Raw genomic sequence first — 16710 nt, 5'->3', positions numbered from 1 at the left:
ATCGATTTTTGGTGTCAACTTTCCCTACGTTCTTCATCAGCAGCTGGGAATAAAGAAGCATAAGCAGATGGATAGAGTCATTTCATTGCAAGTCATTTGCAATTCACTGCTTAGTGAATAAACCACTATGAATGAGGACAAAAATTGTCATTTGGGTTGTGCATGTGCAATTGCGGTGCAAAGTTTTACAAATTTGCATGTATTCCATTCTTTGTACCACGACTGCATTTTATAAATAATCCCCATAGCTCCGAGATATCAATATCATCCTTAATCAATAAATACAATACATATACAGAAACAGCAAACCAGAGTAATGCCTTTAGATGTTTATATCAACAGCCATATTGATTTCCATATTTACCCAAGCGAACCTATTTATACTGCTGTGCTACATTTTCTAGCCATGGGTTATTCTCCTTTACAAATGAGACACAATGTGATGCAGAATACATAAAAGAAACATGAGGGATACTTTGTAGGTATCCTTAAAATACTTGACCTGGTTTAGCTTCCTTCGCAAGTTGAAGATGGAGTTGTTGCAAATTATATGTAGCAGCGTAATGTGTTAGAGGGACATTAGAACATTGTATCATAGCACAAAATGCACTGATTTCTCAAAAAAAGTGTTACACGTGAAAGCACGCAGGATACAAATGCACCCCCACAGTCTTTATTTTGGGCAGGACAGACAAGATCATGCTTGCTCTGTGGTGTTTCTTTCCACTGCCAGCCTAGATATGCTTATCTATAGCTTATTTTCAAGTAAACCACAAACACCAAGGTGGGATCACCAAAAGCAGAAGGAATTCACCAGTGAATAATAGCTTCCAGTGTTCTGCTTGAGTCATGCTGGTCATGTCAGTCAAGGTGTAATAAAAACATACTAAAGGCGCCTTCTCACTTAGTGAAACCGCAAGAAGAGGAGTCCACTCATTTCCTCATCGTTTATTTTCTTGTTCTTTCATGCTTTTTATCATTTCCTCGGGTGTGAAATAAATGTCTAGTGATATTTTTGCAGGTCTTAGTTTAAGACAGGTCTCTTTTGCACAAATGATTCATGGGCTCCATATGCTACCTACATCGCCCCCTTCCCTATGAAACCCTGACTAGTGAATTGAAATAACCCATTCTATCCCATTCCGGAACTAGTATCATTCTTTATTCTGTACCAGATTCATATTTAATATTCAACATTAAACTGTAATAAAAAGTCAATTAATGCATTCCCTATAAAAGCTCTAATAAGTATTATTTTAATGTAAGCTTTTTTTAAAATTTTATAATCATTTTTTCCTTTTGCTACTAAGTACATAATGAATGCTGTTGCACTATGACTTTCAGAGTGTGGTCAGTTTTCGTAGATCCTGTACGCATATAAGCTGTAAGGTGATTAGATGTCTTTCTATAATAGGATCACAGAGACGGAGGCTTATTCCAGCATTATCTCTTGATGCCACATCTCCTGTCCGAAAACCAGCCAACAGCCCTGCAGTGCGCTGGGTGGACGGTCCTATGCGTAATGGACAGCGCAGTCTGGGTGAACCCTTTGAAATTAAAGTTTATGAGATTGATGATGTGGAGAGGCTTCAAAGGAGACGGGGCGAAGATGACAAGGTAGCAACAACAACCAATCATTGCTGTTATAGTTTATTATTTTCTTTGCGTCTAATGGGAACTTAGCTGCTAGACACCAATCCATAAATGCATTTTCTAGGGTTATTTATGTAAAGGAGGACACCTTAAAACACATAATGCAGTAGTGGTGTATTCCAGCATAGTATGGGGGTCTGCATGTCCTACCAGTGTGGATGTTAACTCTTTCTGTGTCAGAGGGGTGGAGAGGTGCTGACAGAGGGATCTGTTCACTAAAGAAGCAAAATTACAGGAGTGTGGAATCATATGTAGGGACAAAACATTTTTTAGCGTTGCAGAAGCAGCATATAAAGCATTTTTCAGTAAATGCCTACCAGTCACTTACTATGTGGGTGTGCGAGCTGTAATGAAGACGGTGTAAGTGGGGTGTGTGGTCTGGCTGTGTATGTGTGTCTGTCTGTCCGGGTACGTGTATGTGTCTGGGTATGTTAGCATGTGTGTCTGGGTATGTTAGCATGTGTTAATTTGAGTGTATGTGTGTTGCTTGTCTAGTTGTATTAATTTGAATGTCTGGTAGTAAATATGATTGTCTGAATATTTGGTTGTGTTAGTGTTTAGATATGAGTGTTAATATGAGTGGGTGTGCGTGTGTTAGTGTTGATTGTGAGAGTGAGTACATTAGTTTGTGTGTGTGTGTGTATGCATGTGTGTTAGTGTTGAGTGTCTGTGTGTGTTAGTGTCCCTCCCAAGGTCAGGCTCTGGATCTGCCCCTGCTTCATAGTCTATAGAGAAGTTGGTGTGTTGAAATCTTCACCCAGAAATTTACATAATTGTATGTTGTGGTTTGTGCTTATTTGGAGAGTATCCAAGCATAGTTCTTGTGGTAATGTCTGTATATTTACTGTTCTTGTCTTGTCCTGGCTTGCCCTGTTTTGTCATTATCATCTATCTCAAGGCAGGTTTCTGGGGCATTTCAGAAGTTAGAAAACCACAACTGAACATCTGCAACCAGAGTCTTTTTTTCTACATAATCATTGACAGTTTTAGGGTGGCAGTGTCCTATTATTCTGTGGAACTCCTCTACCAATAGAGTTTTTATTATTATTATTTAACAAAGTACTTCACATGTTTTGCCTCTGCCCTCACACATGTGGAACGCCAGTCTATAAGGTCTTCTACTTAGGGTCATATTATGAAATAAAAAAAAACTAAAGCAATATTGGAAACAAGTGCTTAATATTTATTGAAGAATAAAGCTCAAAATAAAATGTTCCAATTTTCTTACTTCATGCAACATCCGTAGACACGCCTTGCTTCATGCACATCTAAATAAGCCCCGTATAACTTTTCTATTTAGAATCCTAGCAGTTTTGTAACTTTTTTGAAAGCATGCCAAGGCTTTATAAACTGTGTTCTTAGTTAACATTGTATTCTTTTATTTATTTACTTTTATCAGACAGTGGCGCGATTTAGTTCCAAGCTGAAAATCTTGGAGCATCGCCAGCAGAGGATAGCGGAGGTGAAGGCCAAATATGAGTGGCTTATGAAAGAACTAGAAATTACCAAGCAGTATCTAATGCTGGATCCAAATAAATGGCTATCTGAATGTAAGAACCTCAATTTATTATCATTATTTATGTTTCTTTTTAAAATTTGCCATCATACACCATATTTTCTCAATTTCACAGAACTAGCAACCACTGTTAATCCATTTAGACCTAATACAGATTTTTGTTAAAACTAATTTATCTAGAACATGACAGATTACAAAGAAAAATGGTGCTTGATACCTAATATTTGATAAAAGGTCTACAAGTATCATATTATAATTTTTGTAGTTACTTCATAAATCATATATAATTCATCTGGAGATGGATTTTAATTCATTCATGAATGATTTCTGTCTGATTTGGAGATATCTCACATACTCCTTTCTCCATTAATCACTCATAAAACCACACAAACGAGTGTTGACTATCACAATTTTCTTTACTGAGTTCGTTGTCTAAAGTTTTGTTTTGTACTTACTTATTTTCAGTTGACTTGGAGCAAACTTATGAGGTGGACTCCTTAGAGTACCTGGAGGCCCTGGAATGTGTGACAGAACGTCTGGAGAATCGTGTCAACTTCTGTAAAGCCCACCTGATGATGATTACCTGCTTTGATATCACCTCAAGGCGTCGATAAGTGGATGAGGGGTTCGGTAGGGGTAAACAATCTAACAGCAACCCAAACTTATTCACGATAAAATTAATTTCTCCCTTCCAACAACACCCAAACAAAATGGATTGAGGACAATTGATGGACATGGAGATGTTGGAACGTGACAGAGAATGTGAATAGAAGGGACGAGAAGATGTTTTCAGCACATTACAACCTTCCGTTATAAAAAAGACAAGGGTCAACAGACACCTGGAGAGCACTTTGAGAAACTTTATAGGTTCATTTTGTAAATAATGACTGAAGGCAAAAAGAGAGCCAAATTTGCCCCAAGTGTAGAAACAGAGGCGGATGGAAATGGGACTGAGAACTTTAAAATTAATTGGGAGAAAAGGATGAAAAAGAATCCACAATGAGACTGACTAAGTGCCTTTCAAACCTTTAATATCCAAACATTTATGTTCATATCTTATTGTGTACATATGGTGCTAGTTACAGTAAATATGAAAACTCAGAAAAAAATACCCACAGTTTTTTTTTATGTATTTGCAGCTTGTTTGCCATGGTGTAGAATTCTATTTCTGACTTGCTGTTTTAAGTACTTGTGTTTGTTGCAATGTTTCAGCTTACAGTTTAACTGTTCTTGTTACATTACGTGGCCACCAGGAGCAAAGGCTTAGTCATACGGTCTGTTGAAAAGCTTTTTTTGTGACGGCTACTGAATCCATACAGCTTGTGCATGCATGTTTAGGTATACAGTATTAAATGTACAATAGAAAGAGCTCCGTACAGTATTAAAATGCAAAAAAAAGTTTGCACGTTTTGTTTTTCATAAAATCAGTTGAGGTAGTGTTTTAAAATCAAATAATTTCATGGTGTATCAGAACTTTAAACATTGCAGAAATCCATTTAAGGCTCTATACACAGACTTCTGTGGGGTCAGAAACAAATGAGAATTGGTATGTGTTAGATTATTATCACCAGATTCTCATAAATGCAAATTTTACTACTGGGAGACGGTTCACGGACATCCTTAACCTCTCCTCCGACCCTGCATCGTCCCCCTTGTTCAAAAGACCTGTAAACATGCAACATGTATAAAATAACTAGGGAAAGCAGACAGTGGAAGCTACACCATATTTCTCTGAAAAGTTAGTAATCTTTTCACCCCTCCAAACTACTATAATAAAATATTGTAACCAATGGTTATGTGTTCTTGTTGGTCTATGTGGGTTCTGTATTTGGGTATTAAAATCATTGACAAAGATAAGGACTATAAATGTTGATGTGCTAGGGAAAAAAAAAGCGGTACCCCAAAAATATAATATATCTGTTACATTGTGTTACTTTTGTAATGATTCTGAAACATATAACATGAATTTAATGCTGATTTCATGATGTTAAGCGAATGACTTGCACCATATAAACGCTTATGTTTCCTGTTTTGGTCTTTAGTAAATTACACATTAGTACGATTTTACTTAAAAACTAAGCAGCTCCCATATGTGAAGGGGAAGTCAAGTGCATGCTGGTGCAGTGTGCATGGTGGAGACAGATAATTAAGGTGCACATATTGATCATAAAGTAACATCTGCAACAGATCTGCAATGATATATTAATTAGTGTATTTTATACAGGACATATGCAGCTCAATAACACCAACACACATGACATGGGTAGAAGCTGGATGGGAGATCTTAACATAGAAACAAAGAGACCTAGAATGTGCTGGCAGATAAGGCCCATCTAGTCTGCCCAATTTCTGAATACCTTCCTTAGTCCCTCGCCTTATATCTGGGATAGCCTATCGATGCATGCTTTAACTCCTTCACTGATACTTACGTCTACCACTTCTGAATTTGTTGTATGATGCTCATTCCACAACTAAAAAAGACCTCCATAAACTTGGAGATTTCACACTCCCAAGATTCCACCTCTTAAAGGATATTTAGATCAACTCTAGGGATCGAACTTATTAGGGAATTACCGTATATGCTCGATTATAAGACGAGGTTTTTTTCAGAGCAAATGCTCTGAAAAATACCCCTCGTCTTATAATCGGGGTCGTCTTATAATCAGAGCTCAAATAGGTCTAACTATGAGACCCCCCACTTACCGGTACTTCTGGGTCCCCGGTGTGTAGCTGGGGCAGCGTGTAGATTTCTACGCGATTCGCGTAGACAACTTCCGCTGCAGCAGGAAGGATGTGTGGCTAGCAGCGGGGATTGTCTGCGTCCATCGCGCAGACCTTCCCCGGCTTTCAGAGATCAGAGTTCCCCGCACCGGTGCGGGGAACTCTGATCTCTGACAGCCGGGGAAGGTCTGCGCGATGGACGCAGACAACCCCCGCTGTTAGCCACGCCTCCTTCCGGCTGCAGCGTAAGTGCGTGGGATCTACACGCTGCCCCGGCTACTTGACAGGGAAGTCCGAAGCACCGGTAAGTTTGGAGTGGGGGGGCATAAGGCATTTCTGGAGGCAGAGTGCTCTGTGAAATGCCTTTTAACCCCCTTAATGCCACTCTGCCTCCAGAAATGTCTTTTTAACCCTCTATACGCCACTCTGCCTCCTGAATGCCTTAAACCTCCCTATATGCCACTCTTCCCCATAATATGCCTTTTAACCCTCTAAATGCCAGAGTGGCATATAGGGGTATAAGGCATTTCTGGAGGCAGAGTGGCACATAGGGGGACAAAAGACATATCATGGGGCATAGTGGCATATAGGGTTAAAGGGCAAATCATGGGGCACAGTGGCATTTAGAGGGTTAAAAGGCATATCATGGGGCACAGTGGCATATAGGGGGTATAAGGCATTTCTAGGCCAGATGTGCATAACTGGGGGGCAGGTTGGAAAATAGAAGGAAATAAAACCAAAATATTTTTCTCAATCATAGCTTTTATTAAAAAAAAAAAAATAGTTTAGATGAATTAACATTTACTGGTAAAACTTTTTTCCTATAGGGTCGTCTTATATTCAGGTTTTTTCTTTTTTTTCCTAAATTAATATTCAGATTTGGGGGGTCGTCTTATAATCAAGCAAATACGGTAATATGCATCTATCTTCTAGTCGTCTATTTAGTGTGGGGTGAGGTTTCAATGACTTAACTGAGGTCCTGGCTCAGGAGGCTGTCAGATTCAGCTGTCTACAAGCTTCATGCCAAGTCAACCAGTCACGATTATTTGCATTTACCTGAGTAATGTCTCACCTAGTTTAGCCCTCTGGTTAGTCCAAAACAGTAAAATGAATACAACACATCAATCATGTTTTATTAATGTAGTTATTTATCAAAAATACTTTACTGTGTGAAATCTATTAATATCTATCGTCCTTTTTCCATATTAAATGTTGTTAACCTTTGTCACTTCACACAGAAAAGCCTAGAGCAGCCATGCTTACAAACCAGGTTTTTTTGGAACAGCCATACAGGGTTGTCCATAAAGTGTCATTCTGGTGCAAAATTTTAGAAGCGATCTTATCACCATAGCAGCCCATGGAATTATACTGCCGATGGACCAATTGATCATTCCATTTGTTGACCACTAGAATGTATCATTATAAATAATCTCTGTATTGGTCCAACAAAGTTTTAGCAGCCTCAGTGGTCATGACCTGGACATAATCATTAATGCAAGAAGAAGTATATACTTGTTTGATTGTAAGCCTTCCCTGTATGCCCAACACATACTAATAGTAAAAAATTTTTATTGCAGACATAAGAACTATACCAGCAAATAGTTTTATATGTTTTATAAATAGTTTTATATGTTTATGTTGTAGGGCTTTGTCAAACTAAGGTACATTCTCATATTTTTATTTTGTCTTTCAAATGCATTAGAACAACTGGGGTTTTATTACCCTCTTCTGCTACAGCTTCATTCGGACACTCCAAACCCTTCATTATTTTCTCTGCCTCGGAGCAACAAAGTACCACTGTAATAACTGTCAGGGAGACCATAGACAAAGCTACCACATTTATTCTAGATCAATGAAAGCCACACACAAGGTAATAACCTAACTATCTGCAAACACCAGCAGCGGCAAAATGTTATATTACTTAGTACTGACTTAACCATATAGAGGTTAATTGATGTGATTTCAGCAAACCAGAAACTACGGTATATAATCTTGGAGCTATAACATGTGTTTGATGCATTATGTTTGTGGAACGATTATATACAGTATATGAACAAACTTTTATGGGGGTGCCTCCTTTCCTATTCTCATTAAATGAACTCCTGGCAGATCAGTGCTATAAATCGCTGTGCCAACAAAAATGATGAGGGTGATCTTCCAACAAAACACATAAGTGGTTCCTGGGCTCAGATGTTACATCATAGCCTTGCTTCCTGGTTCATAAAAACATTTGGGCAGCTGCATTAAAATATGAGAAAAAAAGTATGTACACCTTTCACAAATTCACAGTCACAAGGTAAAAGTTGAGAAAATGTTCAAATTGCATATTTCCCAACACTTCAGGTGCCTGTTGAGTGGCATGGTTAGAGCAGGTGCAGGGAATGTGGTTGGGTAGACTAGGGGCAGGGCCATCATCTTTGCTGACACGTCCAGCCCCCTTGTGATGTATTGATGCAGCGATGTGACATCACCTCATGGTGCTCTGTTTCTATATATTGTAAGGCAGCTGCAATTGAGGCCTTTGCTGCAAAAGCATAGACATACTTGAGCAGCTTATAACAAATGTAGTAATATTAAAGGCAAAAAAACAGCTACCTTGAAACTTTCATGGTATTAAGGAGCTTCACAACTTGACCAAAGTTATGATATATTAGCATTTTATGGCCAGATCTTAACCTCTGTAGACCCTTGTTAATAACCTTCTGTCCATGGATCCAGGCTAGTGATGGGGTAGATGTCCTCTCTCTACTACCATTGTATTTACCTTGTGCTTATTAACATGTTTTGTTTGTAGGTTTTATGTGAGAAAAACATAATTAGATTAAAATCCATAATCACTTATTACAAAGGTCTACCTTTTGGTATCATTTCTGAATTGGCTTCAATAGTGTAAAAAGAAAGACAGTAAGCAATTCGACAGCCTGACTAAGCCTCATAGAGCAATCATATATTCTGCAATAGGAACACACAGAAAATACTACATTGGAACCATGGAAAACCCGGCCATTAAAGCGATTTACTAATGTATGCATTTCATACATTTCAGACCTTCTCAATGCTGACACGTTATGTACAATAGGATATCAACCACATACTCCTGCACAACTTACACATTACTAAGTGGTGCTCAAACATCATTTACAACTCTCATTACGACGGTGTTAAATGCACTGCTACCCATATGGGCATTCCCATATCACCCCTACTTAACAAAATGGCCAACCAGTCACCAAATAAAAACATGTAATATGTTAAATAAAATATGTTGTTTGTTAATGTTTATGGATGCAGTGTTTGCGATATGTGCAAATGGGTTCTTCTCCTGTACCTACTGCGAAACCCATCAAGTGTGTGTGTCTCTCTAAATATCCTCCGCTCCTTAACCCTGTACTGTAACTCAACCAATATCCATACACAGGCCATTGTCTAAATAAAATGATATCTCTCCAGGTATTCTCTATATAACATGGAATTGTACCAGATTTTGAATTGAGCTGAAATCAACCTAAGTCTTCCAAGACTAACAGCCACTGATTTTAATTTACAGCCAAAGTCTACCCCAACATGGCAACCATTAAAAATGAATGACTGTTTTATTTCCTGGAATCACAGAAACAAAGGATATTGTTAAATTAATATATCAAAATAATTCAATAGCAAGCATACCATATATTACAATGGGAAAAATGGGAATTAATTTATAATGTCATTTCTAGGTGTCAGGACTCCTTGGCATAAGGTACTCACTGTGGTCTACACAGAAGCCACAGTATTGCCAAAGGTATGCCAACTAACCAAATGGTAAAATATTAACAGAATTCCCTTATTATCCCTATTTCTGACCTTACAGGCTCAAACACAGGACAGTTTTTGAGCCCTTTCCTGTTTAGCCTGGGAGCTACATGGACCAGATCCTCTAATCTAGCGTTATGAGGTTATCTCTCCTACTTCTAGCACTGTACATGCCCACTTCTGGGACCAGGAACTCATTTCAGGCAGCATTTCTGCCAACACTTCTGGTACCAGCCTCACCCTCCCAGTCTGTTGTCCAAGCCCCGTGAAATGGTTATGCATTTAGCGATTCCTTTGGCTTCTAAAAATGCCAGCCTCGAACTACAATACACGGAACAAGGTTCCGACACAGACTCTACTGGTACAATCCTGCTTTACTTGGTCACTTTTCTTTTTCAAGAGCGGGGCAGAAAGCCTGCATGCCCAGAACAGGGAGAGCTCCAGGTGGCCCACACTGGAAAGTTTCCTGGTACGCTAACTACCTTTGGTTTAATGTCAAAAGTACAAGTTACCAGTGGTCCAATAGAACGTCCAATGTGATTCTAATATGAAGTACTTTTTTTTTTTCGACACATAAATTCATCTCTACATTTTGCTAAGCAGCTGTACATGCTTTGATATACTTCTATTAAACGTTCAACATTTTTGGCATGCTCCCCCTTCTGATGTGTTAGTCGGTTAGTCATAAACCGTGTCTATACATCAAACCTAAAACGCGGCGTTGAACTGTGAATTACAAAGAGAAGAGTCAAATATTGTGTAACAGTGAGCTAAACAAGGCCCTTTCCCACAGGATTTAGAGAAGTCAAATTGATATAACAGTAATGCGCTCACCAGACTGTGAAGGAAATCATGTGAAGAAACCGCAAACATTATATGACCACATGAAATCTTTTCTGCAATTCCTTGATACCTTTTCTGGATTCAATCTTCTTGTAAATTCGATGTAAGATGAAGCAGACTGAAAAATGAAAATGTAGTAAAGTAAAAAATCAGCTTGAAAATGGTCAAATAAACATCACATAAGTCCTGTTTACAAATCAACTCTAGCTTGTTGCTTAAATGTTACTGGCTTTGGTTCCGTGATATTTATGACCATAATATCTCAGCGTCTCAAAAACAAAGACACAAACCACCTTCTGCGAGCATAATTACTGATGCATAATCTATTTTTTTACATCTTGGATCTTACCTTATTTTCAAATGCTGGTTTCAATCCCAAATTCAGAATGTTGTCAAGTGCAAGGAGGTTTTTTTTGGTACTTAACCTATGATTAATGTGTTGATATAAAATAAATATACTATAAATCCACTAAAGAATGTAAGAACTTTTCACACAAAAATCTGTCTAGCATGCAGAGTAGTGCTGATGATACAGTGCAGATGTAGATGTGTATGCAGGATGTAGAGTTCCGCTGTTATGCATGTATAATTTTGTTCTGTCATAGCTGGAACAGCCACTGTGGCTAGTGGTGTATTCTGGCCTAGACTGACCAGGCCTAGGGCTGCAGCCTTTCTGCCACAAAACCAGGGGCTGATTGCCCTATTGGGCAATCAGCTCCCCATTGTACTGCTGCTCAATGGGTCAGCATGGTCTCTATTGAGCGCTGTCCTAGGTGCTGTACATCGTTCTGATCAGAGTGCAGAGATAGGACATCCCATCCTGGAGCTCAGTTTAATGGACAGTGGTTGGGGAGGTAGGTGAGTTTGCGCATTGAGAGTTTTCCCATCCTGGAACATCACCTCAAGGGTTTCATAAGAGCCTTAACCCAGCAACATTTGGAGGACTCTAGTGCAGGTGTAAGTCTAGGGTTACTGACACTTGGGTGCACTATTTCTTTGGTGCCCCCATTAATAAAACACACTTACTAACATGGAAACTCGCTCTAACACCCTACACGTACACACACACACTGTCATACCATACAGCTTTGCACACATGCACACTCTCTCTCCCGGGACCACTAACCCCATCATACTCTGACATAAACGCTTAAAACTATACGCCGGCACACACACTAATACCATACACACGCTAACACCATGTGCAAGAAAACATGCCAACACAATGCTGGCACACACATGCTAACAACATACACTCATGCATACATGCTAACACCATAAAAGCAGGCCACTCTAACACAATACATAAATATATATGCACACCCCCCTTTCCTCATCTTCCTCTCTGTTCCTTTCTTCCCCTTTCACTTCTCCTTCTCTTTCCCTCCAGCTCTCCCATATTTTGGCGCCTGGGCCCCATGCACTTGTTGTACCTGCGTTAGCATGACATGAACAATTTGAAAGTAACATTATTTTTAATACATTTTTTTGTTGTCTCTTTAAATCAAAATACATTGAGTACCACAATTAAGCTAGGTGATGATAAATTGCTTCCAGCTTTGTTTTTCTTCATAATTATTTGATGCCACAATTGCTTAGAAGAAATGCACAACCTCAATTTTAGTCTCATAAATATTGTATTTCCTCATGTCAGAGACTCATCTCATTCATTTACATCGTATCTATTTGTGTTCAAGGTCATATGGTTACAAACAAAATAGTTAGATGCTCATCACTAGATCATATAAATGACTACATATGATAATATGATAAACCCACCTGTTGTGTAGGCTTTGCTAAGAATATGAAATTTAATTTATACAGGAATACTAAAGTCATTTCAAAAGGAAAAATAATGCAATAATATAATAATATGTTAAGTGCTTCAGGTTGTTACAGGAAATACAATTTGGATCACTTATTGGGATTCTGAGTGGCAAATCAAGCAGATAATCCATTCTGTTCAGAAGGGAACGGATTTTTTTAACTTGATCTCAAAAGTTGCAACATTCAGAATTTCCAACTTGAGACCTTCATAAGAGTTGAGTTAAAGCATTAAACAAAATCACTCCTCAATCAACAAATGATTTCCCATCTGGAATAAAAATACACATTTGAATAAAATTTAAATATATTGAAAGGGCCCGATAATTTAGCAGTGTTTCACTAAGATATCTCTAAATGTTATTATATAGTAGCCTAACTCTTTTTACAGAGACAATTATTACACTGGATCTCACCATCTTGACACTCTCTCTGTTTTATTTTGGCTAGATCTGTTTCATTTAAAGATTTCAAATTGTTTTCCCCACAATATTTTGTTTTTAGCCCCCACTCTGTGTCATTTAAATATAAACATGATAATTCTGAAAAATACCAGAGCCAATAAATAATAACCAGAATAATGAGAATACTTAACATTATGAAAACCACGTTTCAAGAGTAAACCATATACACATGTGAAACGGTTCAGAGAAACTGTGTTTATTTTCATTCACTCCGTACCGTCAGTTTTAGAATGGTAACGTTAATATGACCTTGAATGGATTGACTACTAAAACATTCAGAAAAATTACATTTTTCACAGTACCGTCTTGCACTGTGACATAATTATAACATAATGACATGACATAATAACAATTTCCTTCAATCTATAAAGAATACTTAGTCTGCTTTGTTAAAGCACATCTAAGCCATCTTAGTGACTGTGGATTCTTCTCCCTATATCACACAACAGGCCATAAAGGAAATTCATAGCTTATGTATTTATTTTTGAAGTATTAGCATTTTGTAAAACTATAATATATTATAATATTTTACACATGTTGATATAATCATATTTGAAGTACAAGAGCAATTTAGTTTTACAGTATTGTACATTTTAAATAATGGTGGTAGCTTTTAAGAATTTTACCATGCTGGATGTGTCATACTAGATGGAAATCCAGCAGGAAGGAGGAAAAAATAGTTTAATATAATTTAAAATAGCTGAGTAGATTGTTGGCGCTATATAAATAAAAGATAATAATAATAATAATAAACAGTGTGCATGTATACATTATTGTGCATACAAAAGGCCTTAATACAGGTGAGGAAGGAATGGGAACCCCACAGTCGAGGTACCGGAAGGAAAATGTGTTACAAAAGCAGAGGGACACTTGGTACCATAATGGTCGCACGGGGCCAATGATGCCTAAGTGTAGCCGAGTTAGGAATATGGGCTAAATTTTGGGAATAAAGGAAACTGTTGCTTACTGGCAGGGTTGGCAGCAGACATATTACAAAACCAACCGTTCCCTTGAATGGATTTGCTAGCTAATATTGGTGAGAAACTCATGGCAGTGTTTTCAGTTTAGTGCCCAAGGCAGCTACTTACTGGAAATGCAGAAAGTTGTGAATGCACAAGAGATGAAGGAGATTGAATTCAGAACAAGTGATGGAGGAGGATGGAGATGTTACTCACCGAGTTTGAGATAGATCATAGATGTACAATGGAAGAGGCAATGGGTGCCTTAATACGGCGAGGAGGTTAGCTGCTGTTGCTTAAGTGGCAATGTAGAAAGACCTGCAAGTCTAAAGTTTTAACTGTACATTTTTTATATATTTTATCATAAAATTATTTTAACTCTGTAAAAGGTTAATGCTGTGATTAAGTGAATTTGGTAAATCTCTTGGTATCATGGGCTCATCTTGTTCAACAACATAAACACAAGGGTAAGCAAAAAAATGAATAATTTCAGGAAGTATCATTGCAAACAGTAATTTATTGAGGGTTTTTTTGTTTTTCTGTACAGAGGAAGAGATCACATAAACTCGGTTTTGGAATTTAACAATCACTATTAAAAAAATGATTACATCATGTTAAAGTAAAGCAGTTAAAAATGTAAAAAATATCTAGTTCAGAAGGGTTCTCATTTCTATGCTGCATTCATGGCAATGGTACATTCTTGCAGAAGCTCTGTCAGGTCCTTCATCAAACTGTGGTCTTTCCCATGTGTTACTGTCATTATAGCTAAAGCCTGGTGGAACGGAAAAATATGGACAATTATTAAACCAGTAAAATCCTGAAAACATATAAGATAAACAACGGCTCATTGTATGGAGTTGCATAGTGACGGGTTTACTTTTAAGTGATTTAAAGTATTATTATTCCTCAAAGATTGACTCCGTTTTTGGCACCTGATATGTGAAATAAGTGGAAATATCAAGAACAGTTGACAATAATACTCTTCAAATACTTCAAATACTCTTCAAATATAAATCCCTTAGGATGAGGTACTCATTGAAAACCATTCCTTGTGATATATTGGTCACAAAATAAATGTATAATTATTTAGTTAGGAAAGATTAAGATAGTTGCAATGTTCTGATGATATGTAGTAAGCTTACAGCAATATTTTACATGCAAACATCTGTTGAGGCAACCCATAATGCTCATCCTTTGTGGAACCAGTAAGATTATACGATTTTTTTCCTGAACACTTTACATTTCGTCAATGGCTACTATGTTTAGACATGTTCTTAAAACAAAACTAATCTATGGAGATAGCTGAACACAAGATTTTGTACGTAGTCTCTACTAAGAGCATTCCCGTACAATAGATTTCATGAGTCATCTCTGACCAGACATGCAGAGAAGGCAATGTTTTTGGTTTTAGGAAAAAATCTAATTGTGAAGAACACATTAACCACCACCCTTTATAACTCTCTGCATTTGCTCTCTGGCAAGTGGTTTATACAGATAACACAAATATCTAGTGTGTCAAAGGCTGCCGAGAGTCCAAGAGTATGAGCAGGGTGTAGCAGCTGTTTGTTTTAGCGGCTAGGAGATTGTGGGGTAACTCAAGCACCAGTATGGTATATTTTTCATATATTTTGATTTCTGAAGTGCAAGTGCTTCCATATCAAGCAAAGAGATGGGAGTAAAAATTCGAGCACCAACTGGATCCAAATTAGATTGGGGATGACCATAAAGACAGAGGCTGACAAATTACATATGTACAGCCTCTGGCTGGATACATGTAGATAACAGAAAAAGAAAAGAACCACCTTCACGTGAATGTGAAAAAATAAATTAAAATATATATATACCCCCACAGGTTCTGCAGCTCCCAAAATAACACTCCTCACAAGTGTTCCACAGAATCGATATATCAACAAAAGGGGCGCATGAACATGTGGAGAAAAAGTACAACACAATAGCGTAATAAATTCAAAAATGATATTGTGTAGTGAATAATCTGATGTACTCACAAAAATAACTTCATAAGGAGGCTCATCAAAAGAAAACTTTTCTACTTGAGGTCTGCAATGCAAGTGAGAAACCACAGATGGTGTAGTATTTTCAAGCAAATATTTAATAGGAAAAGCGGATGAACTGCAGCTTATCTCGTACAACTTTCATTTTAATTTTACTTTCTCCTGAAGAAGCCGACGGTGTTTGGCGAAACGCGTTGAGAATTAAGAACTTTCACCATGGATTCTATTATTCGGACGTTTTTATCTCCTGGTCTCAGTTGAGACTTTTTTCTTCTCGCTGTGTATATGCATAACATGGTCGTTATGCCAACTTGTTTGTAAATTGATCCACTTTTCTTATTAAATATTTACTTGAAAATACTACACCATCTGTGGTTTCTCACTTGCATTGCAGACCTCAAGAAGAAAAGTTTTCTTTCGATGAGCCTCCTTATGAAGTTATTTTTGTGAGTGCATCAGATTATTCACTACACAATATCATTTTTTTAATTTATTACGCTATTGTGTTGTACTTTTTCTCCACATGTTCATGCGCCCTTTTTGTTGATATATGGATACATGTAGATGCATGTTACATTTTTTTTTATTAAGTACCGTGCAGCCGCACACTGCTGGACTCAATCTAACGAGCGTGTCTGGGGGGGCCTTACTCTTTTCTACCCTGCATGCTATACGGTTAGTCTATTTTATCCTGCATTTCTCCAGAATACCCTCCTGGTGAGTAATGTTAACAGTATTTTTTATGCTTTTAAACCTAGGTGTCCTATCTAACCTTCCTTGCGGCTTCACCGAGACCACACAGAAGAAATCTGGCAGCCCTGTGAGGTCTAGTAAACCGAGCTATGAATGACGAACATCAGACCTGTGTGGTGTAACAGACCTGTGGTCTTGTCGTCTTATGTCTCCTGACTCGAGATTCTAAAAAA

At 37.8% G+C, this 16710-nt stretch overlaps 2 protein-coding genes across 2 annotated transcripts in view; one reads left to right on the top strand and one right to left on the bottom strand.

The window, feature by feature from the left end:
• LOC149289849 (kinesin-like protein KIF26B) overlaps positions 1–3783 on the top strand; it is a 176471-nt gene extending 172688 nt beyond the window's left edge. The window contains exons 13-15 of the mRNA XM_089490123.1: positions 1415–1617; positions 3053–3203; positions 3635–3783. Coding sequence (XP_089346249.1) covers positions 1415–1617; positions 3053–3203; positions 3635–3783 — 503 coding nt within the window. The remainder of the gene's footprint in view (positions 1–1414; positions 1618–3052; positions 3204–3634) is intronic.
• A 10659-nt stretch (positions 3784–14442) lies between these two features.
• Positions 14443–16710, bottom strand: part of LOC149289848 (histone-lysine N-methyltransferase SMYD3-like) — a 359885-nt gene continuing 357617 nt past the window's right edge. The window contains exon 12 of the mRNA XM_089490127.1: positions 14443–14544. Coding sequence (XP_089346253.1) covers positions 14443–14544 — 102 coding nt within the window. The remainder of the gene's footprint in view (positions 14545–16710) is intronic.

Source organism: Sceloporus occidentalis, unplaced genomic scaffold, assembly GCF_023333645.1.
Source record: "Sceloporus occidentalis isolate IW3139 unplaced genomic scaffold, rSceOcc1.0.p SCAF_42, whole genome shotgun sequence".
Classification (NCBI taxonomy): domain Eukaryota; kingdom Metazoa; phylum Chordata; class Lepidosauria; order Squamata; family Phrynosomatidae; genus Sceloporus; species Sceloporus occidentalis.
This window is presented reverse-complemented; position numbering and strand designations above follow the sequence as displayed.